The sequence below is a fragment of the Macrosteles quadrilineatus genome, unplaced genomic scaffold (genome assembly GCF_028750875.1).
Source record: "Macrosteles quadrilineatus isolate MER2022 unplaced genomic scaffold, UCM_ALF_1.0 Scaffold_1__1_contigs__length_201487025, whole genome shotgun sequence".
NCBI lineage: Eukaryota > Metazoa > Arthropoda > Insecta > Hemiptera > Cicadellidae > Macrosteles > Macrosteles quadrilineatus.
In genome coordinates, this window is record NW_026542594.1 from 80,603,248 (window position 1) to 80,631,167 (window position 27,920).

Genomic DNA, 27,920 nt, shown 5'->3' on the forward strand with positions numbered 1-27,920 from the left:
TTGATATATAGCCTTTCGAGCATTAAAGAATTTCAATAAACTCTTATTAATAGATAAATATGACCTTTAAAGATTGAAATTGTGTATAATCTGCTCTTAAATGATTTAAAGTATAGAAAAATATTCCTTGAACACCACTTATGAACTATTTGGAACTTTTACAAAGTATTTCTCACGCCAGCCTGTGATTTTAACTATGTTTCAGGTCTTAATGCTGGACCTTGAAATGCATTGATAGTTGTTCTGAATATGTAAACCACATATTTATGTTGGACTGATAAAATTGAAGGAGTGTACATGTTAAAAACCAAAGATTTAACCTTTTGAGATCCATTGCAGGGCAAAAATAAAAACTTTTAGCGTTACTTTCGGAATTTGGTTGATATATTTAGTTTTGGCTGTACGCAAGTTATTTAGGGTCCGCGGAATTGGCTAACTCTGGAACTCGCTAACCCCATGTTAAACGCCCTATCTTCAAATTTGGTCGATGAGAGGAACTCGCTAACTTGTTCGGTTTCGGAATTGGCTAACTCCGGAACCCGCTAACCCGCTCTAGAGCCGGGTTAGCGAATTCCGTCCTCGTACGGAAGTCGCTAACTCGGTCCCTCGGCGGAACTCGCTAACTCCCAATCAGAAGCCTCGCGGGCCGTCCAATGGGAGCCAAGCACGAATATTTTTTGCCAGTGTTGCCGAAAGTGTAGTACCTATATCGTATCGGTACCATAATGTCGTATCCTACAATTAATTAGGAGTAAGAACAACGTAGTCGATAAAATAAATATATTTGGAAGTATGTTTAACATTATTCTTATGATCATTAGGGTGGAAAATGCATTATAGTCTTACCATAGACTAACCAACACAAGTAAACTTTACATCCCATTGTAAACTTTGAAGCTCGTTTTTCGTGTCTAGCTCATGTCCGGTGACACTGATCGCTAGTGTCGACAAAATTGTGTTTCTATTATTTGATAGTTAACTTCATGATTTGTTCTTTACTGTTTGGTTATATAACTAGGGGACGTGTTATTAGTTGTGGTTAGAACGTTTTATTTGGTTAAACGAAGTTTTTAATGACTGAAAACAAGAAATAATTGTAAACAAAACACGACCTCTAAAGACAGTGCACCGGACAGAACTAACAATAAAACTGTCTTCAGCTGATCCATAAGGATGAGAAATCATACTAATATTATAAATGTGAAAGTTTGTTTGTTTGTTTGTTTTAAGTTCAATCACGCTTTAACTACTGGACGGATTTGGCTGAAATTTGGCATGATGATAGCTCACATTCCCGATTAACATATAAGCCTATTCTTATCTCAAAAATCCTTCCGGGCTCCACCCCAGTGGCTCTATGGATCCCTATGTTAACCTTATGAGTATTCACATTTAAAAGGAATTAAAGAATTTAGTCAGCTGTTTCAACTAAACAAATTGGTTCTATGATATGCAATAGCATTAAAACGTTATAAGGTTTACCAACAGGCTACAACACGATTAGGCCATTTTTTGTTTGAATTTTTGACAATAGCTAATTGAACTAAGCAGCAACAAAAGCTGTGATACGCAATGAGAACTATCAAAGTAGGATTGTTTACAGTTATTTTTAGGCCTATATGACCATTTAATGAATCATTTGTGATATTGTGCAAAGGTTTGATAATTTGTTTTATATTGTTTAGGTGCAGTAGTAGAGCATTATGGCTATGGTAAAGGTAAATGTGTTATACTATAGCATACCGTAAACTTCAAGAACCAAATTTTATCAAACTGTGTCGTCTCCCATTGCAAACACAAAGCTAGAGTATGACTGCAATAAACATTTTACACTTATATACCAACCCCGTACGAAGGACGGGTACTCTGCTAGTGTACTAATATAAGGGAGTATGTGTTATATGTGGGTTTCTTACTTAAATAGTAGCTTTTTGGTATGCAAAAAGATAAAAATGCACATTTAATTTCGATCTATTACATGTTATGAAATATCTATTTTCGTAGTCCGCCATTTGTTTCTTTTATTCGAATAAATACCATTTTGTGAGCTTCTGCAAATACAATTATTGAGTTCGCATTTTATATACTGGGCTTGTAACATTGAATCATAAATCATAATAAAATTTACACGTTAAACGTCATTACAGAATTACATTGTAGTGGTAATGTATTTTTATTTTTTTTTTATTTCAGTAGGCCTATTTATTAAAGTCTAGAGTTTTTCTCCAGGCTGGTTCTAAATGGACCCAGGCGTTCTTGTTTGCAACAATTCTTATGAATGGTGGCCATAGCTAAAATTACTTGATCTTATCCAAAAACAAAGCTATTGTCTATTGTGTAGCTCAGTACCGGAACGGTGAACCGAGCAATGGCTTGGTATCGTTTATATAGTTTGTGAAAGCAATATAAAGGAAACCCAACACTCAAATCAGGAAAATCAGTCAATTCGTTTATTAAGAATCGTGAATTAAAATAACCCTGTCATGTTTTATTATATGAATATTATATCTTCTTCTATTTTTTACTAGTGGTGGTTAGGTGTACAATCTAAAAACGGTTTTAAAACATGTAACATTATTGCTAAAAAAATCCCAACACATTTTAGAATTAGTCAACTATTTACTAGTAGGCCTACAATGCTTTGGTTCAAACTATTAGGTCTAGATAAAAACTTAGTCTATGTCATCATATTTGTACAAGTAAGTTGGACGGTTCAACAACGAACATTTGATTTTAAATCTATGAATTAGTTATGAAAGTAACGATAGTTGATGACTGTATTAGTTAATGGTTTTGGTTTATTACGAAATTACGATTAAATCTGTTTTCCGTGTTTGAGAACTTGCTTGTATTTTAGCTTAATTTCATAGGGGTCTAATTATTTAGTACCAATTAAACTGAATTTTCAATATTTTTCATAATCTATTATTTTTTTTTGTACTGATGGCATTAATTTTTAAGATCGAAATCATAAACATTTAACTGGCCATTGTACAGTTTAATAAATAAACACTTTTTCATGATTTTTCAATTGTCTTTGAATTACTTTGAGCTAGTTATCTGTTAAAAGTGGAATTGATAACAAAAAACAATAACATTTATTGTATCTTCATTGACACTGACATTTTGAAATACGGCAGTGTACGATTATTTTGTCGTACAAGGTTGGCAACGCTCCGTGCAGTTGGCGCGGCCGGGTTAGCGACTTCCAGAGTTAGCGAATTCCGCCGCGAGACAAAATCGAGTTAGCGGTTTCCGGAGTTAGCCAATTCCTGACTGAGACGGTTAGCCAGTTCCAGAGTTAGCCAGTTCTGACACACGACCGAGTTAGCGAGTTCCTGAGTTAGCCAATTCCTACGTCTCGTTATTTACCTAGGTTTGCTGCTACAAGGAAACTAATTAAGTGTGTTTTTTAGTAAAATACTAATAGCTTAGTATGAAATAAACAAAATTGCCAAGTTTGATGAAAATATATCCATTAACAAGGGACTACGACATTTTACAATATTCTCCATAAGAATAACATGGGAATTTTGAATTTACTATTTTTTAAATTTTCTCTGTGATCTATTACCGTTCAAAAACACTTTTATATACTACATTATTTTTTTTAAGCTCTTTAAAAAGGTCTGAAGAGAAATTGGGAAATTTTCTGTTTTGAGAGTAAAAAATGCAAAAAATCATTTTTTACGCCATAAAACCCCCCGTAAAACCCCGTTCCTATGGTCCGATCATGCCGGTTTGCGAACTCATTCAAGTTTATCCTGCCTTACACCTTTAAACCAAATTTCATTGAAATAGAACAAAAATTACTCAAGTTATCGCGAGTAGTAGTGATTTTGTACGTTCTAGGACAGAGGAGGGAGGAGTGTAGACCACGTGGGTTGAGGTAGGTAACCTCACTTTGCCTAACCTAACCTAACCTTACAGGCAGAGACTGATCCTCTGATTTGGACGACTTTACAGGCAGAGACTGATCCTCTGATTTAGACAGCATTGAAGTTGGACATTGCTAGTTCTATTCTGTCTAGTTCTATTGTCTGCTGCTCAGCTGCACTGCATGCAAGGTGCAAATAGCAATATTTTCTGCAACTGTAGTTATGTAGTTATGGATTTGTGACCATGTGGAGTGAGGTAGGTCGGCGACTCAGCACGACTCAGCAAGAACTCAGCAAGACTCAGCGACTCAGCATGACTCAGCAAGAAGGCGAGCATGGGGGAGGGAGGAGGGGGGTGTGTCCATGACGTCATATGTAAACAGAGGATCTGTGACCACGTGGAGTGAGGTAGGTCGGCGACTCAGCATGTGGTGTGGTTTGGACCTCGCCAATGCATCCTTCGGAGGCGAAAAAATATTTTTTTGTGTTTTTCAGTTTTAATATTTTGCGTATTTTATTTCTGTTCTATTAGTTTATTGTTGTAAACTCGATCTGACCATGACTTTGACTTTTGGGTATCAAAGCAAGTTTTTCGTTGACACCGTTGTTGTAGTTTCTAATCATGAGGTCTGTCAAAACGTTGTTGTACCTGCATGGGAGATACAATTTTCTTAGATTGCCACAAGGGTCTTCTTCGACAGTAGCAGTTACCGAGGGACCGTATCTCGTCACGACTCGCTGCAACTCCACTATTCTGTAGGGATGCTCATGACGCAGCTCTTCGATTTTAGTGTATTTGGGTGCTTGGCACGCGTTAAGCAAATCTACCAATTGTGCCATGTCTCTCACTTATATAAATGCGCAGTTACATTACCTTGATTATGTTCCTTGATATGTCGTAGGCAAACGCGTTTTCAAAGACTACAATGACATATGCGGTAGTGCCTGAATCGGCTGATGGTGATGCGATTGCGTTTGTGAAATCGAATTCCATTTGAATGTCACTTCTAGAACGGTCTGTATTCATTGGATGAAGATGTGTGTCGACAACACACAGTGGGTAGTGTGAAATAAACTCGCTTGGGTCAATGATCATTGAGCTGTCATCGAAATTCACCTTACGATATCTCATGAATTGCTCGTAAATCACTCTCCAACGTCCCTCAAGGATTGAAGCGTTTTGTAGTTCTTGAGGGTAACGTTGACCATTTATTTTAACTGCAAAGTTCTTTATATTTTCGCTGTCAAATTGGGCTGGGTTCTTTTTTTGATCATTCGTGCGGTTAGTTTGAAAGCACATGATTACGAATCTAGGGTTGTATACGTTTCTATAAACGTTTGTAATGTCGAATGTGTACGTAGATCCGAACACACCCTTTTTGTCAATACATTGCCACTGATAATAGTTGTAGATCAACTCGTCTTTTTCACTAAGTTTTGTTAGACCGTCGATTAGTTGGATTTTGCTAGTTGACGTATATTCCACTATGGGAACTCTGAGAACGAAGGAAGTGATTTTTACTTTGCCGTCCTCAGGATCGGTAGCTGCGGCACTGGTTCCTTTCCAATGGTATAGAGCGTCGTTATCTTCAGCTCTTGTGAATACAATCTCGAATCCACCTTTGTACATGGGGTATCGCATGTGGTCAAAGAACCCTAACCCGAGATGCGCTAAGGTTCCAATCGCTTCGAACTTGCCACCACCAAGCGAGTATCTTGATGCGAACCCACAGTTTTGCAAAGCGGGTTTCATCGATTGAGGATAATTTAGAATACTTTTGATAGTGCTTGTAATTCCCAGATGATCGACCACATCGATTGTTGTGTTGTGTTTTTTCAGTTCGATTCTTGTAAAGAGGTATGGTATGAAATTGTCAATCAGGGCTATAGTGGCAGTCGCATCATATGTTTGACCATTGGATTTTTTTACTACCTCGCCGCAGATGTGATATTGAATTGCCGAGTTGTAAAACGTGTCTCCGTGATCGAGTTTGAAGATTGTGTAATTGTTTGGTGTGTTGAAATTCAACTCGGATATCGGCATAACAGCTCGGTACTCGCTTTTCACCACTCCCGTGGAGAAACGTTCGTACAGTGCTTCCATTGTCTACAATAACTTAATAACACACAAGAACAAAAAAAAAAATATAAGCTAATTTTTTTTATTTTTTTTAACTACATGGTATATATATAGGATTACTCATCGAACTCCTCGTCCATGTAAGCTTTGTGATCATCCAAAAACTGTTGCGAAACGATCTGGAACTTTTTAATGTATTCCCAATCGACTTTGTTTGCGTAGTCGTGTATGAACGACTCGGAAAGTATTTGGTGCTTGCTGACAGCAAACCACGCATGCTCAAAGTTTGGTGCCATCTCACGAAGGAAGCTCTCACTGAATTTTTGCCTCTTCAGAATAGGACCCCAGTCAACACGATGGAAGTAAATACGTAGCATATCGATGGAGAAATCATAGTGAACTGACAACAGGTCCCAGTTGAGGTACCTATCGAACTTCATAACGAGCTCGTCGGTGAGTACACCGTTCGGTGCCTTCGGTTCGCGGGACAAGATTCGCCAAGCGTTGTCCATGCTGCTCACTTATATATACCCATTTTTTTCCTACAGGGATATGAACACGCGGATGTACCTAAACCCATCCCTAGTTTACGTTTCAACCACATTGCACCCGTGGTCGCGAGGGCTACGCTCCTCTCGTTAAGGTCTGCGTCGCTAGACGTCACTCTATCCCACGCCGCTTTCTGTAACGCTTTATCTGCGACCCATCTGTCTTCGGGCTTCCGGTGGTCTCTGTACCATATGTCGTGCTGTTTACACGCATCGTCTAAAGGGTTCACACCCTTGTCACGTATTGGCATAAACGTATTGGCATCGTAAAACGATTTTTGTTCGGTTAATGGTTTCTCTCCAGGACTTGAGAATCCGAGGAATGAAGCCACCTTTTCGTCGAGATAAAATTTCAATGGACTTGTTATTGCAATACAATCGTTTTCCCTTTTGATTGAAAATTGGTTGGTAGGTACGTTAAGTTTCAGTGCAGTAATATATTCGTTGATTTTTTCATTTAGTTTTTCAATAGTCCAATATCCCCTTGAGATCGTAAAAGGTGTCGAGATCAGATAAATATCGCTGTCCCAAAAATATATGTTACCTGGTTCTAACATGTTGTTTATGTAGTTCTCCGACATAAAGCTAACTAGAGCTAGTTGGCACTTGCTACCATCACTGAGGCGGATAGGGTGTTCTGGATGGAATGTCATTTGGCATCCTTTGCCCCGGATTTTCACTAGCGGCATCTTTGTCACTTATATCATAACCATTATGTGCTCTCTTTAAATTTATAATGTCATCGTGTATATTACCCAATATCATGTTAAGGTTTGTCTGGAATATAACCAGTTTTTCATTTAACTCGTTTAGTTCTTTCCTTACGATCACGTCATAAAGATCTTTTGATCTGCTGACTTTTCCTATTCTTCGATGTCCGTTTAAATTTACCACCTCAGGGTTCGAAACATCGAATGTTTTTGTTAGTCTATCCACCGTTGATTTGACAGTATCTAGTTGATATTTGTTTACAACATCATGTTTATCAATTGCATTGGAGACGCTAACCAAACGTTTGCTTTTAAAACCAATGAAATTATCCTTGATGTTCATCGTAGATTCTATTTTACCAAGTCTATTGTTTAATGCTACATGGCTCGAATCGTCGTTAGGTGTTCTCATCATTTTCTTCATTTCCGAAAGACCTGATTTGACAAGATCCCTAATTTCAGACTTTGTTTGTGATTCGATTTGTAGACGAATTGAGCTTTGGTAGTCCACCTCGTCCCCGAATCTATTGAACATGAATCTTCCGCTGCCACCACCAATTCCATACGTATTTATCATCCCGTATAGCTCTTATGATATCATCCCAAGGCTCATCACTAGAGTTTCGACGTAAAACCTCCAAACACAAATGACCACAGATAGGTGGATCATTATACTCTTGAACAGCAATGTCATTATAGAAGAGATTGTTTGAACCTAAATAGTCTATTAGTTCTAGTGGTGGGGGTGCGTTTCCAAACGAATCGAAATAGAACTTTTTGTTTTTGTCTTTAACATAACAAGTCCAATGGGCTCCAGAAGAATCGATATTACCCAGATTCAAGATTCCACATTCAAACTCCATAGGGGCTTCGGGTAATATCTGTCTCATAAATACTCCTCGAAAGCCACGGATACCTAATTGGTTAGCATAAAGCTCTATTTCTCCCAGTGACAAGGTTCAAACGATCTTACGGGTTTTTTAAAAGAGAGTCCAGCTTGTTGTTGATGCATCGCTTAAGGCCGGCTCCCTTGGGGTCTTTTTCAATTATTGAATCTAGCTCGTTATCGATCAGGTTTTTCAACCACGGCACGAATCGGTTCTTGAGAATCGGTGCCACCTGATGTTGTATCAATGGAGATATGAAACGTTTTCCATATGGCACCTTTGATTCACACCATTTCCAACATCTCTTTCAAAAGACCACCCTCTTTGTTTTTCAAAAGCTGGTCGTAGCTCACAGCCAGACGTAGACCGGTTTTGTTCCGGATAGCTTTTTCAACAGCCTTGTGTTGTGCTTCGTTAAGCAGTATATGATCCGCTCCACGTGAGAGGCTATCATTAGTTAAACCAATTATAGCAGTTCTACGCTTCTTAAACGCGATGCGTAGCTTACGCTTCTGACCGTCGGACAAGTGAATTCTGTGTCTGTGCAGTTCACTCATTTTTAAGTGTTTCCCACTTATATAAGAGCCAATGGAAATCTACTGTATGAAATGCAAAAGGAAAACCACATCTCAAGACAGTGGGGAGTATGTCAAAACCGTTAACAACAAATGGCGTTTAAATACGACATGCAATATTTGCGGTCAGCGTAAAGGCGCCTTCGTCAAAGTTCCTAAGCCCAGTATGGCCGCCAAGGAAGTACATAGACCAGTGATCAAGCACTTTCCTCGACGACGTATTGTTACCCTAGGTATAGACGATCTGTGGGCCGCAGATCTGGTTGTCATGAGAAAGTATGCCAGTGAGAATGATGGCTATAATTATATGTTGAATGTGATTGATACCTTTTCAAAATTCGCCTGGTCAGAGCCGTTGATGACCAAACGGGGTGCAGAAGTAGCGGAATCGTTTATGCTCATATTGAAGCGAGCAATTGACGTCAACGGTCACACCGCTCCCAGACTGTTACACACCGATAAGGGCAAAGAATTTCTTAACCGTGATTTTAAGTCAGTTTTGCAATCGTACAACATAAAAATGTATCATACTGAAAATGAGGAAAAGAGTGCAATCATTGAGAGGTTCAATCGTACGTTGAATGAAAAAATGAAGGTTATATTCGAGACTCGAAATTATTTTCGGTGGTTAGACATAGTTCAAGACTTGTTACATCAGTACAACAATAGTGTCCATCGTACAATTTGTATGAAACCTGCAGAGGTTACTAAGGCGGACGTACCTAGATTGCTTAAGAGGTTCTCCAATATTCCTCATACACCTAGAAAAATAAAATTTCAACTAGGAGACAGAGTGAGGATTGTGGCAAAAAAAGATACGTTTGCCGATAAATACAGTCGCAATTGGACTAGAGAGATATTTACCATATCCAAAGTGCAAGACACCTTTCCTCCAATATCCTATAGAATCAAAGATAAAAGTGGTGAAGAAATAATTGGATCTTTTTATGAGAAAGAGCTACAAAAAACCTTGTGCACACCAGGACAATAAATAACAATAGTGTAAAACACAAAAAAAATATATTTTACAGGAATAGTTTTTTTACATTTTTTTATGTACATTCAGTAGGAATTCTTCTATGTCCCCAGGGTAGCGTCTTTATTCCGTCTCGAAGAACACACCGTTTGTCGTCCTTTGGCGAAAGTGATTTCTTGAATTGTGTCATACTATAAACATCGTGCAGGTGGCTTCGGATGCTGTTGATTTGTCTGTACACATCTTCGAGAGTCTTCAAACATCTGCGATAGTCATCTATTGTGATTTCATTTTCCACCACTGATTTCTTGATTCCTTTAGCCTTTTTAGATGTTTTTATACAATTCAAACCTTCCTCTACGTTAGTAGCATACATTTTTGACTTCAGTCCAACGTATTCAACCATGATCAGACCTTCCAGCTCATCTTTCATTTTTCCGAGAACCTTTTTGTTTACTCGAGGCATACCAAAAGGGTTGGAGCTTTGATATGCACTCGTGTCGAACTCGTCAATCATTTCTTTCATGTCCATGTACCAGTCTTCTGTATGTATGATGTAAATCAGTGAGTCGGTATCAGTATAGGCGAGTATGACCCGATCACCATATCTGCTCTTCATCACTTGATAGTGGAAACGGTATATAAGGGTTTTCGATATATCTAGAATAGCCGCCCCCACGTAAATCGGTTTGTTGAAAAGAAGTGATGTTTTGGTCATGTGCACAGCTGCAAGATGGTCCGTAAATATTTTCCTACTCTTGAATGTAGGTTTGGCAATGAATTTATCCGCCTGTCGTTCGTCGGTTACCAGACGAACGTCCACTCTATTCCGAAGGTTTTCCATAGTTTTCCCAAATACCGCGTTATTCATAAGCTTGTAGAAGTCAATTTCGAATTTATTCTTTGCCTTGGTCCTCATGTTAGTGTTTAAATCGATGTATGGTTTCATCCACGGTTTTTGAGAAAACTCAAGAACCCGATGTATATTTTTTAGTTTCATTCCGAGGTTCAGATACTGTTTCAAATTTCTGTAGTGTACAACGTATCTAGATCGATCGTATAAAGTGGTGACCAGTTTGGATATTTTTGACCCAGGTGGAATCATGTGGTGAGGTGCGAGTGGAAAGTCTGCATGGTGGTCATGAATTTCTTCGGGATACTCGAGGTCAACTTCGAGAATGTAGCCGGTGGCCGCGTCATCACTGATGTCTAAAACATTTATTTCAGTATCTTTTCGCCATCTAAAGTCACCGAATGGCATCGCCTGCGACATAGCCCAAGCATATAGGTTATTCGCATCTAAGTACACCAGGTAGCTAGGTTCTTTGTTCTCATCGAAGCCTTGACTCATATACTTGTTGTTGGCTCGAGCTTGTCTCAAGCAACACTGCGAAACACCTCCACGAATTCCTTTTTCAACCATTAGAATCATATCGAGGTCGGTTAGTAACTGGAGCTCTACATCAGTGAGTTTTAGCATCGCCGACCAGGCTAATCCGGGAGCTGTGAAGTACCATGCTGGATCGAGACTATATGTTTGAAGGCAAACGTCTCTGAAATTGTCCATAACGTCTGCCAACTGGAGGACATCAATCTTGTTATAAAACAATGTGTACTCTCTCATATCTTTGATGTTGAACTCATTCCAAACCTTTTGAGCATGCTCATAATCTGATTCTGATATATCACACTTATTTAATTTGTTTTTGAAATCATGAAGTTCCGGCAGAGTTGTCATATCATATTTTGTTATATTATCCATGAAGTCATAGGGATAAACCCCTTTTCTTGTTACCAACTCTATCTGTGATGATTTGACAAATCTCTTTGTATGCTCCAACTGATCTGTAGTTAAATTGTTAATCAATTGGTCTAAACTTGCACTTAAAAACTTAAAAGAGTCCAAGAATCTCAGTTCCAACCCTCCCCTAACTTGAACGGTGAATGATATATACCGCTCATCATTTTGCGGAATCACTTGGAGTTTCTCACCTTGTCGTCCTATTTCTTTGATGAACTGATGTATGTCATAGCCAGAAAGGTTGTGCAAGAAAACAGGAATAAATTTGGGCTTAGTAAACAATAAATTACATTTAGAATGGGCAGGGCCTCGATACAAACCGGTGAGGTGGTCGTGATCCCTCACTTTGTCAGTTTCATTGAGAGGTTCCTGGCAGATGTGACAGGTTACCGCTTCTTTATGTCTACGTATCTCTTCTTCCTCCAGTCGTTTCATTGGAATGATCTTTTCGTAGATTTGTTTTATCTGTACGGCCTCCTTTTTCAACGCCTCGACAAACTTTCGTCCAGCATCTTCCCCGAAATATGTCGTTGGAGGCTTTTCACTGCCAGAGATATAGTAACAGAAACTTATAGCTTCGTGTTTCTGATAGCTGTATGTGTACGATCTCTTAGCACCGTTTTCATCAACTCCCGATGGTTCACAAGTAGAAATCGGGAGGAGCATGCTCTCCAGATCGGCATAAATGACATAAGGAACTTTCATTGATTTATTGTGTTCTGTAAATCTTATTTTGTCATTTTTTCCAGCGGTAGGGAGCTTTATTTTTACGGCATCATGTCTAGAGCAGTCCTCCATATGTGTCTTCAAATTGTCTTCGTTATGAAAGTGCTGAAGACAACGTCTGCATATATAGCATTTTCTATTATGTTTTGTAGCTTGACTGTGAACTAAACGAGATAGGTTTTTGATTAGACAGTAGTGTGAGTTCGTTCCATCTTTAACCAACAACAGGTCTACATGCACGGGCTTTTCTTCATCTGTTACACACAAGGGAAAAACATCACTATTTTCTTCAAGACCGTATACATTGATCGATAATCCTGCACGCTTTTCAAATTTTTTTACATCAGTCAGTTTGACTGGAAAATCTATCCCATCAAATAACTTGAGAAATCCATCTACGTAAGCAGTGTAGCTGTCGATCCGCTCCGGGTGTACCTTTGGAGGGTGGAGTGCTGCTAGACAACACCACATGAAACAACGCTGATCATTGTTTTTTATGTTTACAACAGCACGTTTCAAGCGAATTTTTTCTGGCAGGGCTATGTAACTAGACCCTTTCAAAGGCTTAAGTCGGTTGATATGTAAAAGAAGACATTCAATCGTTTTCATGTTCCAATTGGAGCCTTTGTGGTTAAAACTTTCCATCTCAGTCAATAGTTTTTGTTTTGCCTCATTTAACAAATCTGATAGATTAGAATCTTCGTAAATGATGATGTTTTTCGTTTTGAATTCGAAATCAGATTCGACTTTTTCCGTAATCCCTTTAGCGAACTTTGCCTTAAGGATAAGTTGGATTTTCAATGAAGTTCCCTCATCACGAACCTTTTCAATTATAAGTTTTTTGGAATCTTCAATAAAAGTTTCAACACTTTTGTAACCATTTACTTTGACATTATTGATCTCAAACGTCTTCATTCGACCTCTGAACGCCGTTTTAGACTGGATGATTTCAAGATTAGGTGGCGGCGGAGGCTTACGTGGGACTTGCACTATGATGGATGGCCGAACTATGATGGATGGCTGAACTATGACGGATGGTCGGTTTAGTTGCTGTTTTTGTATCCACGCCGCTTGGTGAGCTCTACTCCCAGTATGACGGGCCCAGTTTTTCCTTAGTAATACTGAGGTGACATACATCACAGAATTTTAATGTTTTTGTATCGGCTCTCCTGACAGGAACCTGCACGACATCCGAAACATCTTCTTCCTGCTCTTGAATGTCCATCATCTCACTAGCACCTTGTAGTTGTTCCGAAATATCCAACTCACTATGTTGGGCTCGACGACGCTTCGGTGATGTAGGACGAGTCTCGTTATCGCTGTCGTTGTCCGTAGGAAACGACCGCTTGGTAGCACTTTGAACAACCGGTGACACATGATGTTCTCCGTCAGAGACCGAGGCAACATCCAAGCGGTGTTCTTCCCTAGCACCTTGTTGTTCCTCAATATCGTCTTTATAACGTTGGAACCAACGACGCTTCGGTGGTGTAGGAAGGCTGTCGTCATCACTCTCGTTGTCACTAGGAAACGATCGCTTCGTAGCACTGACACTAGCCATCACCGCAAATCCTCGTCACACTTATAAATGGTTGAAAACTTCCTTTTAACGCACTACACAATTTCAAAGACTCGAAAAATAGCACCTCTCACAACCACCTCTCAGAGAAGACTGACGCAAGACCGGGCTGTTGCACAATCATCGAAACACATGACCATATATGGTAATGTTCTTGAACGTTCCAAGATGATCACGTGACCATAATGCATTTCCTTTTATGGTAATGTTTCTAGAACATTCTATGATCACATGATCCCAAGACAAGTGACGTCACTAAACACAGAACAACTCAACTCAGAAGACACGTAAAAATCAACATATGACCAGAAATAACACATTTGATGATTGGTAGGGATTGAACCCATGAACCTCAAAAACTCATATACAAACAATTAACTATACCATACCAAAAAGCAACATCACCAAAAATAACACATTTAGTGATTAGTAAGGATCGAACCCGTGAACCTCTAAGATCAGGGACTCACACTACTCCCACTACAATACAATACTATACAAAAAACAACCCAACCCAAAGTAACTCATTTAGCATGAACTAGATATAAGTTTAACATAATATATTTGGTGGCCTTTACAAAGGCCATTTTTTTATACTCTATGGTAAAGTTCGGTTTAAACCTTCTTTCAGCTGTTTTTAACATTAGATACATGAATTATCATTTGTTTCACATTTATTATACACTATAGCATATATATATAATATAATATAAAATAAAATAAAATATTTTTTTACAAAACCTGCTGGGTTAGAATTGAACCCATAGACCTCCAACCAGAAATGATTGGTTAGAGTCGAACCCGTGCACCTTACCAGAAGTGATAGGTTAGGATCAAACCCATAGACCTCCAAATGATAGGTCAGAACTGAACCCGTGAACCTCTAATTACATATTTTGTGGTTAGTTAGCATTGAACCCATAAACCCATAGCATATGTTAGGATCAAACCCAATAACCACACCTCCTCTCTCATAATTTACCAATTTAGAGGATCAGTCTCTGCCTGTAAGGTGCATCCAAATCAGAGGATCAGTCTCTGCCTGTAAGGTAATCCAAATCAGAGGATCAGTCTCTGCCTGTAAAGTCGTCCAAATCAGAGGATCAGTCTCTGCCTGTAAGGTCATCCTCTGTTTACATGTGACGTCATGAACACACCTCCCTCCCCGACCTACCTCAACCCACGTGGTCTCTGATCCTCTGTTTACATGTGACGTCACCTTAGTACTCAGAACCACGCCACGTACTGAGTCGCTGACCTACCTCACTCCACGTGGTCACAAATCCAAAACTACATAACTACAGTAGCAGAAAATATTGCTATTTGCACCTTGCATGCAGTGCAGCTGAGCAGCAGACAATAGAACTAGACAGAATAGAACTAGCAATGTCCAACTTCAATACTGTCTAAATCAGAGGATCAGTCTCTGCCTGTAAGGTCATCCAAATCAAAGGATCAGTCTCTGCCTGTAAGGTTAGGTTAGGTTAGGCAAAGTGAGGTTACCTACCTCAACCCACGTGATCTACACTCCTCCCTCCTCTGTCCTAGAACGTACAAAATCACTACTACTATCGCGTTCACGGACGTATATATATCTATATATATAAAAGGCAAAGCCCTCACTGACTGACTCACTCATCACTAATTCTCCCACTTCCCATTTACCTAGGAGGCTGAAATTTGGTACACTGATTCTTTAGGCATTAAATAGGAAAACTAAGTTGTTTTTATTCAGATCGGACTCTCGGGCTCCGCCCCAGTGGCTCTGGAGTTTCCCATGTTAACCTTATGAGAAATGGAATTAATGAATCTTAACAGCTGTTTCATTAAACAAGTTCTGTTCTAAGATGTTCAATAGCATTAAAGTTACAAGGATTACCAACAGGATGCAGCACTATTATTTCTTTTACATTTATGACAACAGCTAATTTGCAACCAAAAGGTGAGTGAGCATAGCGAACGAACTTCAACCTGGAGGAGAGTTAGCGTAGCGAACGAGCTAACCTGAAGGCAAGTGAGCGTAGCGAACGAGCCAACCTGAAGGCAAGTGAGCGCAGCGAACGAGCTCCAACCTAAAGGTGAGTGAGCGTAGCGAACAAACTTCAACCAGTACGTGAAAAATTGAGCCATGCGAACGAGATCATCTTGAAAATTAAGAAGTTAAACGGGGCAAAGCCCGCGGGTTACAGCTAGTATATACATATACATGTATATAAAATTTGAACGAATGGTGTTTTTGGCCTCTGGGGACATCAAAATGAAAAAGTAAATCGGTCCCGGGCCTAGGTCTTACCATGCCACCTACCATAATAGCTACTTCCCTATAGGGAAATTCGCTAAAAAGAGACTGTGTTGTACTGTAACACAAAAGATAAGGTGTACAGGGACATCTATCCTGTCACATAGATACTGTAATGTGATTCTTAGTTTGTGTAAATATTACAATAATTTGTTTTACATTTTTGATCTTATTAGGGACTTTTGTCCCTACAAGCCACTAGTTATTATTATTAACATTTGAGATTACCATCATGTTATATTTTTATACAAACATAAACATATTCCTTTATCCATATTTAGAAAAATTGAAATGAAAAAGAATTATAGTATTATTACATCTAAATGACAGTAACAGATTATCGTAATAATCTGTGTGGAAATGAGTCTACTATTATTTTACAATACATTACAAATTACGTAATAATACATATATTTTGGCACTTATCTTCAGACCGTTATGGTATCTCAGTACCTTTAGAGTCGGTCTGAAGATGGCACCATAGGATACTGAAATGAATTAACTTATTGTTATTTTATTGTTAATTAAAACGTTAGTTTTCCCTTACATTGTGTTGCTTATTAAAAAAATATCTGCAATGACCATTAGAAGGGAAAAATATATTCATTATGGTGATGATTGAAGTTTGGGAGAATGAGGGTTAAGCAATTTTTGCATCAGGGGGCTCCAAACCTGGCTAAGCCACTGTTATAGGACAACCTGTATAATTATTGTGTAAATATTTTACTGAAGCCGCCTGTTGTATTACAAGCTCAAAGCCTCTTCAGGACAATTTTTAACTGACTATCTTAGATATTGGTAGATTTTTTTCAGCTAACAACAATTCTTAATAAACATTCTATTAAGTTTTTAATAATCTAATTGGTTACAACGGTACAGTAACTAAACAGTGTAAACACAGGTCTACACATTGTGTAAAACCCCACTTATAAAGATAATCACATATGTGTCAAAGGGCTTGAAGAGGTTAAGAGAGATTACTTTTTGAACAGAAATTTGGCCATGATTACTGACCTGTGCCAAACAAGATATGTGGAAGTAAGAGTCACAGCAAGTGTTGTTGCACACCTTGATGGCCAGGGACATATCATCGCCTGATCGCACAGTGAAGCAAATGGAACACTCTCCTTGGGTTGTGTCTACCTCAGTGTCTATGTCACGCTGAGGGAACTGTGTCAATCCAAGAATCCTCAGCAGGTTAGTACACACTCCTGCATCCTCGTCCCAACCTTTAGTCTACAGTCACAATGAGACAGAGTGAGTAGTGACAGTATAGCAACAATTAGAGAAAACATTCTTATTCTTATAATGGCAACATATGTCTTATTGGACCAGAACTACAACCGCTCATGGTGGTGTTTCAATTCTCCCCAGCAACCATATAAGTTTTCAAAATATTTTGATTGAGAAAGAGTTTGAATGCTGTATGACTGAAATAATACTAGAAAGCATGTCATTTGTGTTGTTAGGGGTATATAGAACTCCTGACTATAAATTGCACCTTTCTTAACAAAACTAGAAATTACTGTAGATTTATGAAAAAATTCAAAAATATTACCATAGTAGGTGATATTAATATAAAAGTTTTGAAACATGTTAATGTTAATAATATTTGTCATTAATTTTCAAATATTTTAACTATGTATAATAAGTTTTATAAGGGTGACTTGACTTTCCAACTAGGATTACTGATGTAGTACTGTTTAAAGGATAGGGATTGCCACTCTATGGTATTCCTTGCTCGCTGGAATTAACTTAATTAATTAATCCATCATTTTATGAAACATTACCCATAATTTATTTACTACTTAATTTATGATAAAACAATTGTTTGATCATTGTATCGGTGGTCCAAAAACGAAGGGGGAGGGTGTTTGTTTATGTTGTATCGGTGGTCTAAAAATAACTCATGGAGGGGGGCCCGAAAAAATCAGCTGAATCTCCCCCCTAGCTTTTGACTTGTCTTATTCTCATCACTATATTATTCTTATTATTTTTTTATTGCATACTAACTCATTAGTAATTAATTACCAAAGCCACGAGAATTATTTTAAATATGAAAGTAAACAAGTGGTTTGATAAAGAGATTTAAAACATTTCAAGTCAAATTAAATTTTCTCCAGTTTTTAACAATAGTTATTGATAATTTGGAATACTAAACCATCACTAAAGATAAAATCAACCATTAACACATGTTTCTTAGGAAAAAAATTCACAGTTTCGCAAATGAATTATTCTTTAATCGGAAATTTTTAAACATAGCACTTCAGTTAAAAAAAAAAATTACCATGTTTTATTTCCTCTGTTATATATACTCTCAATGACAAATTAAAAATTGTACCTTTGTTGAAAATTTTTTTTTAAAATTAAAATATTCCTTGAAAAAACTTATTTTCTTTCAAATATAATGTCACTGCATGTAAAATAAAAGTGTCATATCTCATAAAAGTTTTTGATATCGAATCCAAAATAAAAAGAATCAAAATTGTTGAATATTTCAAGTAAATGGGTAAATAATCCTTAATCTAAGTATGCTACTAGCAAGTAAATATAATTTACGATGAACTAGCCAAAGTAATGCCAATTGAAGCAAATAAAATTGTGACTGAGAGGTTATGCAGAAAATCATGCAGTTCTTAAGTAATGTAAACAAAATGTTATCGCTATAAAAAATTATTGAAATTTGTTAACGTACAGGCGACATTGGGTAGTACTATGCAGACTACATTATCATTGATAAAGATCAACATGGACAACCTAATGTGGCTATAAGTGGGAAAGATTTGTAGAATACAATAAAAGCCAGATAATCTTTTGAAAAATTATAAAATATTTACAAGAAATTTTGATTATATGGAACTGTTAGGTACATTGTGAGTATTTCCATTAGTGATGTGTCAAAACCGAATCTCAAATCTCAAAACCATCAAAACTTAGGAAAAGTTTCGGTTTCGAGATTCAAAAGTTTCTAAATTGAAGATTTTGGCAGTTTTATTTTTGAAACTGTTGACATTTTTTGTGCCATTCTTATTGTTTTTAACACTGTTTCCAAACAAGCTGGTAGCAACAGAGCAAACATCACCATTAACAGTAATGAAACAAGTAAATTTTATTCTGAACTTCAAAAGGTATCTTAAATCCTATAACTGGTACAATTCAGTTTCACATCAATATTTACTAAACACAAAGAAATATTGACCATTAAATGTTCTAATTAATCTAATATTCATGCTTATGTTGGTGTTAGAAGTTTAATTATTTTTTTTTGTTGGTTGTTTATAAAAAATTATGATGTATTGGGTTTTAAGATTATCAGTCACATTCACATACTGTATTTATGTTATGTCACGGTCAGGAGGAGTCGATCTCTTTCAGTTTTTTATTGCATAATTAACATTTTATGATTATGTGTATTTTTTGTAACCTTGACCTTTGTAACCAGCTAAGTAAAAAGGTTTCGCGTTTAGGTTTTGAGATTTGAGATTCGGGATTCGATTTTTTAAAGTTTCGGTTTCGGTTTTGAGATTCGAAATTTCTGGTTTTGACCATCACTAATTTCCATTATAGGTCTCGCCACCCTAAGTTGAGGCAGCCCAAACTGACCGGGAGGGTCGTTACCGGCTGTTCCCGCACGACCCTTTATAATCCGATTAGCGACACTTCCGTGAACGCTCTAGTTCAATAATTATCATTAACAAATTTTAAATCTGATGTATAAATTTAGTCATTTACACATCGGTATTTACGGTAACGACCCTACCGGTCAGTTTGGGCTGCCTCAACTTAGGGTGGCGAGACCTATAGTTATGTAATCTTTGAGTTGACTCTTTCAAACTCATTGGAAATTATGTCTTTTATTTGTTTTTAAATAAGCTATTTATTTTTAAATAACTCCTTTACTTTTTTGCAATTGCTCGATTTCGAGCAACATGTACACTAGTTAAGTTTTATTTTCCTATCTAAATTGTAAACTGTCAAGACATCATTCATAATATAATATTGTTTCAATAAAAATAAATAAAACACCATTCATGTAAACCATTATTCCAATACAAATACGTGGAAAACAAAGAAGAATAAATCTAATGGCCTTAAAACATATTTGTTTTAGTTACGAGGTTTCTAAAACTTTATTTGTGCATTTTTCACAAAAGAATTTTACTATATAGGTGAAGCCGCACAGTAAAATATTTTGTGCTCATAGTCTTTGTTAACAAAACAAAATTTTGTTCAGAGTCTTGTTTTGAGAAGTGTTCATTATCTTTAAAAATGTTCGTACCAATACAACGTTTTATTACTTAAGATAACAAAACGTGCAATACAAACAAACACAACTATAGCAGTACATAGGCCTAATGCCCCAATATAACCCCCAAGACGCTCGCCACTAGGGTGACTCATCGCCGCCGGTGCGTCGTGTCCCCTCCACCAGTGGTTCCGGCGTTTCAAGGTCGGCTTCAGTCCGCGCACTACGTTGCCACTCTATGGTATTCCTTGCTCGCTGGTTAATTCAGTCATGATTTAATGACAAAGTTACACCACTACATCATTATATATAACAATATCAGTGGTTGTAGGCCTATATAAATAATTTTAAAACAAATCGAAATACCTTATTTTTATCCGTATCAGAATGTTTTATATATAGGAGGTTTGATATTTAATTTTTAACACATTTTATAAATAATTAATTCGGTTAGCTTTTATTGTTATTCAACTAAAAATATTTTCTTTTTTTTTTAAACTTATATTTTCACTCAGTGAGGAAAATATGAAGTGAAATCCTCATTATATTCAGCAGCTAGTTCTGTATATTTAACATTTAACTGTTCGTCTAGAGACTACGATAAAAACTCCGGGGTGAGAACAGAATACATACTACTTACATCATTCATCCCCTGAAAGTTATTTGAATTATTACAGTATTTAAGTTCCATGATACACAACTGTTTTAATATATAGGTCAGGATCTGATAGGTGGTTCGTTCTCTGCTAGTTCATCAAAATGTTTTTAAATTTTGTTAACCTTAAATGTTAAATTTGTTACCTTAGTTCATTCTCACTTTTAGGCCTAACAACATTAAACGATGTCAACATATTACTAACATTAACGTTATTACTTGTTTAATACAATTATTAAATGATTAATAATGAATTTACAGCACAAATAATAGCTGTAAACTAAGGGCGCAACGCGCACATAGCAAATTGTTTTCAATATACGCAATGACCCAGATTACAGTACAGACAGAACCAAACAAAGACTGTCACGACAGGCACCGCTGATGAGTCACCCGCATGGATCTCTATCAAAATCAAATTAGGTGATCTTCGGTCAGCTGAGTTACACGTGAGCAGGTAGTGGTGGAGGGGGGAGGGGCTGCTCCGAGAGTGTGTCGCCCAGGCGGAAGGCGCACAGCTCCTAGCCTGAAGCAACACAACCACACGGACAAGGGACAATACTGTTCAATGAAATGGCGACCATACAAAATAGGTATTTTAAGCCAAGTATGAATGGAGATAAGTGTAGGATGAGTGGCGCGATCTTGTAGTCTTGTTAGTATCTAAGGCTAACATTCCTTAGACACAGCTGTTAATTAATAGCCCATACAGCTAATGGCAAAGGGACCTACAGTTTAAAGTGGAATCAGAACCACATTTTTGCCTTGATATACACGAATTGGTCTAATTATCAGGGAAAAATTTATTATAATATAATCTAATACACACCGTCGGGTGATTGTGGTGGGCAGTGGGGTTTTGTTAACAATTCTGTTAATTAAAAGATAAAACTTCAGTAGATTTGGTAGAATAAAAGTATCTACCAACACATTACGTTCAAAAAAATTTGTCAGGAGAAAAAAACATCCGTGAACAAAGGATTGGTTTTACGGATGGTTTTAGGAGAAAAGGGTATCTCAACCTCGCGGGCCCCCCCCCCACCGCGGGGTCTGCGAGGCCGGCTGTTACGCCACTGACTGTGTAGGCCTAGTCCTAGTCAGTGCCGGATTTAAGGTACTTGCGGCCCTAGGCCAAGTTAATTGAGCGGCCCCCAACCCTGTGGTGGAATTCCACCAATAAGAATCTCCCACAGTCATCATCATCATCGTCACCAGCGATCGCAGATGAAATCGGAACATCTCCCACGGGCCACAATCACAGGTAAATCATCATATTGTCACCCACGATCGCGGAATAATCTTGAACACTTACTCTTAAACAATGGAGAAGATATTATCGTCACTGACACCCACGACTGCGGCAAAATAATGAACTTCTCCCGCAAGCGGCAATCACGGGGACATCATCATCGACACCCGTGAGCTCGGTGAAATCATAAACATCTCTTTGTGCCACAATCGGGGATATCTCCTACAGACCACAATTGCGGAATATTATCATCGTCACTCACGATCGCGGAGAAATCGCAAACACTTATCCTAAATCACCGACACCTGCGACTGCGGCAAAATCATTAACATCTCCCATGGGCCGCAATCACGGGGATATCATTAATGAAAACCACAGCCGCGGCAAAATCATGGACATCTCCCGCGGACCACAATCACGGGGACATCATTATCGACACTCGCAACCGCGGCAAAATCGTGAGCTTCTCCCGCGAGCCTCAATCATGGGGACATCATCATCGACACCCATGACCGCGTAAAATTATATACATCCCTTCGGACACTGGGGACCTAATCATTGACACTCAGGACCACAGCAAAATCCGGGATATCTCCCACGGGCCACAATTAATTGGGGGACATTATCATCGCCACTCATGATCACGGAGAAATCCCTAATACTTACCCTAAATCAAGGGAATATCGTCACCGACACTCACAACTGCGACAAAATCATGAACATCTCCCGTGGGCCGCAATCGCGGGGATATCATTATCGCAGAAACAGCGGCCGCAGCAAAATCATGAACATCTTCCGCGGGCTGCAATCACGGGGGCATCATTATCGTTACGCGCGGCCATGGAAAATCATTAAGATATCCCTCCGGCCGAGTCGTAGCAAACTGATGGTCAATAAATTAAAATTTTTTACACTTAAAAATATTTTTGTCAATCCTCCTCAGCCCTATTTTGTTTGCGGCCCTAGGCTGCGGCTTAGTGGTAAATCCGGCACTGGGCCTAGTGGTAAAAGACAGGTGAGTTGAGGCTGCCGGCACTTATTTAGAAAAACATAAAAAATGGACTTTAATGTGATAATTTGCATATTACATAATAAAAGATTTAATTTTAAAATACTAGCTACTTGGGATGTATACAAAAATAAAATGAAAGCTCAATAGAGCAATGGGGGAATTGCGGCACCATCTTCAAATTGAATGCTTCGAATTTTCGTCTAGTTCCCCGTAGCCTAAGCGAAACTGCTCAAATGATGGAAAGCTGGCTTTGGATCCTCAACCATCCGATAATTTGGGAGTATGGTTTTCTCCATTTTACAGCCAGGGCTTCGCTTGTTCTCCTCTGAAACGCTTCATATTCTTTGTGGGGGACTCCTTCTGTGGAACATATTAATGGTGTGAAGCTTCCTCTGATGTCTTCGGCTGCTTTCTCATATTTATTGTGTTTCTGAACGGCATGGTTTCGAGATATTGTTCCCCATTCTTGGTTGGCGTAAGAGGGAGCGTCAGCATTAACAATGCGATTATCAAAAAACGCTACTCTCTCAGCCTCCCAAATACCATTAACTTTAAAATCAGCTTTTAAAGCAGGCACATTGTTTGCAGGGTCAGCTTCTCTCATAATAGGCTCGACTTCAACCCCTTTCCAGGCCATATTTGCTATCGCAGCACAGTGGTCTCGATGTTGATCATGCCCATGTTTGATCAATCCTCCTTTTTTACAATTTAAAGCATGAGTAAGATTCATAGGTTGATCACAACCATCACATCGTACTGGTAAATTTCTAAGTGTGCGACCATAGCGAATTGACAAAGCATCTCTGAATTGATCCGGGGACAAATCCGTATGATCAGATGCACATGGTGTCACAGTTAACCATTGGCTAGTATTCCCTGCTACAATTCTAATTATTGGCTTCTTTTGAGTTTCGGGAAGTAATTGCATAATTTGTTCATTATTTGCTTTAGCCAACGTGTCTTTTTCTAGTTTTCTCTTCTTTTTTACATCTTGTAGAGTTGATACATGATCATTAATCTTTAATGGTTGTCCATTTTTAATGGCTAATATTAATTTTTCTATGCATTGTTTTGATGTTTCAAATGAAATACCATTGTTCTTTGTCGGGTGCTGAATATTTAAGCCTCCAAAACGAGTAGGGAGAGAGATTAAGTCATGTTCAAGCTCAGAAATCTCTTGTTCGAAAAGGTTGGGAGTGAAATGGCGATGTATGGCAGTTTTTAAGTCTTCGTATTCTTCACTAAATCCCTGTTACTCTTTGGAGAAATGCCCATTCATTTTGTAATGACTTTGTAAAGGCAGTATACGCTGCTTGAGGACTTTTATGTGCAGCTATGCCAAATTTCTTTATACAATCAACCCATTTTTTTTACTTTTTCTTTCACGAATTCCTTCTTTTCTTCTGAGCTACCAATAATACCCCCTAAAAACATGTACGATGTTACAATTTTCACTTGTAGGTCTCTGAAAATTTCTTCTGCTTTTTCTTTATATTCAGGTTTTACTATCAATACACTTTTCTTGGGTTCTGGGTAATGCCCCCATTTTGGCCCTTCAACACGTAAAGCGTTAAACCATTCTCTAACTTTAAGTATTTCACCGAAACATGCAGAATCATCAGCGTACCAGTTTTGCTTCCAATTTAGGCTTTTTAGTTTTTTTACCAAAGGTAATATGCCAATTGCATACATTAGCATGCCTAAAGGGTCTCCCTGAGTGGTTCCTTCTTGACTAAGGATGATTTTATTGCTTCCTCTAAGCATAATGGTTGCATAGCCTTGGTATGTATTGAATAGGAAACGAGCACAACGAGGCCAAAGCACCCTAGCATTCCACAGAGTTAAAGGCCTGCTCAAGGCGTTGAACGCATTTGAAGCATCTACAAGTAAAATACAATTTTGGTTATTTTCATTGAATAGGTCCGTCATAGCATGTATAGCACCTTCTATTCCAGCTTTCGTTCCGGCGCAGAGTTGGTCAGATCCACATATTTCTTGAACATCGTTACCTGTTACAAAAGCCATTGTTTTTGCACATAGTCTCTGCAAAACTTCTCCAACTCCTATTGGGCGAATACCAGGGTATTTGTTCAGTGCTAATCCTCTTCTAGCTAACAGAGCTCTGATCGAGTTCCAGTTTATTATCCCGTTTGCCATCCATCGAGTTAACGATGCAACTGCTTCCCTTAAACGAGAGCTATGTGCTCCATAGCGCAGCAACATATTCTTCCATTGATCAGCATTTGTTCCGCTAGGGCCAGCACTTCCATGCAAACATCTAGCCATCTTCTCTATGTGGTCACTGGATATATCTACATCTACCATCAATGGTAAGTTCTCATCAGCTAGAAAGGTATTGTCATTCGGAACCATTTGACGTGGGTGCTTATTTTTTAAAACTTGAAAAACATTTTGACCATCAGGAAGGATATCATCAGGTGTGAGTACTCCATCGCCGGAGCGATCTGTGAGCCATCTTGTAGCTTCACGCAATTTTCCTTGTAATACCAATCTTGTGAAGATTCTTATTTTCTGGTCTTCTTCTTGGTGTTCTTGTGATGTTTTCATTTGCCGATCACATCTCTCAGCTTCACGTATTAATTCATCAAATTGATCATTTTCCCACATTTCCATTCTTTTTTTCATCAAGCGTCTTATGTCAGACCCATTTTTTATCATTTTATCTTTTTGAAGAATGGTAGCACATAAGAAAAATATTCTTTCGGTTGAATTTATACCATTAGGGACTGCTTGGATCTCTTTGGCTAGAACATCTACAAATTGCCTTCCAATTGAACCTTGTGGTATTGTATATTGTCTTCCTTTTAATTTCATTGCACAAAGCCACCGTTTGTGCCATTCATTCTTTTCTTGAGAACTTACAGAGTTAAGAAGTGGAACTCCGAATCCTCTGGTAAATAACTTGTTCATAAAATTGCCTTTATCATATCATCTTGATTGACATCGTCTGCTGTTACAAGAAATTGAACATTTCCGTGGTCATAGCATTCATTATATACAGCTTTATTTGTATTATCAGAAATTGGAGTTGGTTTGGCTTTAGCTTTTACTTTTGAGGTCTTACATTTCACTTCTCTGAAAATGCTTTTAGAAATTTTACTATTAGTAATCATCTCATCACATACTTTATCTTTTCGATTTATTTGGCTGACTATACTTTCATTTGGAATTAAAAGTTCAAAATGTCCACAATCCAAACGGCCGGTTAAAAGTAGGTTCGCTGTAATTTTATGAGAAGATCTTGATATTAATGTTGGTTTATTTTCCAAATGGATGATTCTAGTTTTAAAATGTTTAGCTTGATAAAAGATGTTAATGTTGATTTTAAACAAGTCAGATATAACCATACATTCAACACTAGTTCCATAAGTACCATCTTTTGTCATTTCCTGGCAGTATTTTTCTTTATCAATCTCAGTTTGGTCATCATACAGGATAAAACGTTCATATTCTTTCCAGTTTGTATACATATGTTCGACAGTATTTAACCTAAGTTTTTTAAACTTATTTTGAGATTAAAATAAGAATATACTCAAAGATCTAAAAAGACAATTGCCGTCACCTATTACATTTTGTCTTTTAAATGTTAAAGTCATTTTACTTCATTGGTCCAATAAAAATAGATTATATTAAAATAGTTCAATTCCTAAAATTGTGGAATAGATGTGAACAAAAAAGATTGGTAATGTTTACATGATAAAAAAATATTTTGAAATCAGTATTATAAACAAATAAAATGAATATTTGAGGTTAGATGATTTTAAGTTGAGAGAGTTATTAATGATATAGAGGTATAGTGTATAAAATACTTATTCGTAGAAAACCTGTCTTCTTAAAGATCTTTTTGAAACACTGTTTGAAAGCTAATTTAAAAATTATTCACTAATAATCACTGAAAATTGAAGAGCAAAATTTGTATCAACTTTACAAGTTCACATCAGCTGTGAGAGTCCTTTAGTGGAGCTATTAAATCCTATTAAACAGAGCTTATTTAGTCATTTGACAACTGTGATTTGGCGCCGACCTGCCCCAAGAAAAGTGACACGGTTGGAGGGGGAGGGGGCAATTGTGGATAGCCCAGCGGCAAATCATCAAATGCGCCTTTGTCTACTTTTAGTTACATATTTAACATTAGTTTCCCCAAAATGATATGTGTTGAAAAAAGTTACAATTTTAAATGGAATTCAAATTAAACTATAAGGAAACAAGCAAAATCCATGAAGTAGTAACATATACTAGAAAAAAAGAATGCTATATTATATTCTAATACGAGTTATGTCTGTTTGTCTGAATGTCTTTCTGTTTGTAATATAAATCTCAAAATCCAGCGGAAGGATTTTGATTAAATTTTGGAATTAGGGACTTGTAGGCCTACAAACGTGATTGACGACAGCCACTACCTCAGGAAAATTTGTATTTCACTACACAACTCATTTGAAAATTTATAAATTCAACATTGGCCTTATGGGTTTTGTTGTTTACCTTAAGTAACTAAGTTGGTTGAACAAAATAACAAGGAAAAAGTAAACGAAAGAGTTGTCAGATGTGTTTATAAAAAGCTATTCACATTATACTAGCAAATTACAAAATACAGAACAAAGGGAAAAACATCAGTTGTATAACTATTGAGCAAAGATTACACTGAAGATTACTCAATAGGGGGAAATAGTTTCGATCAAAT

The 27,920-nt window shown here is 37.6% G+C and overlaps 1 protein-coding gene across 4 annotated transcripts in view; it reads right to left on the minus strand.

Annotated features, from left to right (window-relative positions):
• LOC128983665 (E3 ubiquitin-protein ligase FANCL) overlaps nt 1-27,920 on the minus strand; it is a 160,862-nt gene that overhangs the window by 54,316 nt on the left and 78,626 nt on the right. For 3 of the 4 annotated variants that reach the window (XM_054403044.1, XM_054403042.1, XM_054403043.1), the window contains one exon: nt 17,071-17,292. The exons of the other annotated variant lie outside the window; for it this stretch is intronic. In XM_054403044.1, coding sequence (XP_054259019.1) covers nt 17,071-17,292 — 222 coding nt within the window. The remainder of the gene's footprint in view (nt 1-17,070; nt 17,293-27,920) is intronic. 4 annotated transcript variants of the gene reach the window in all.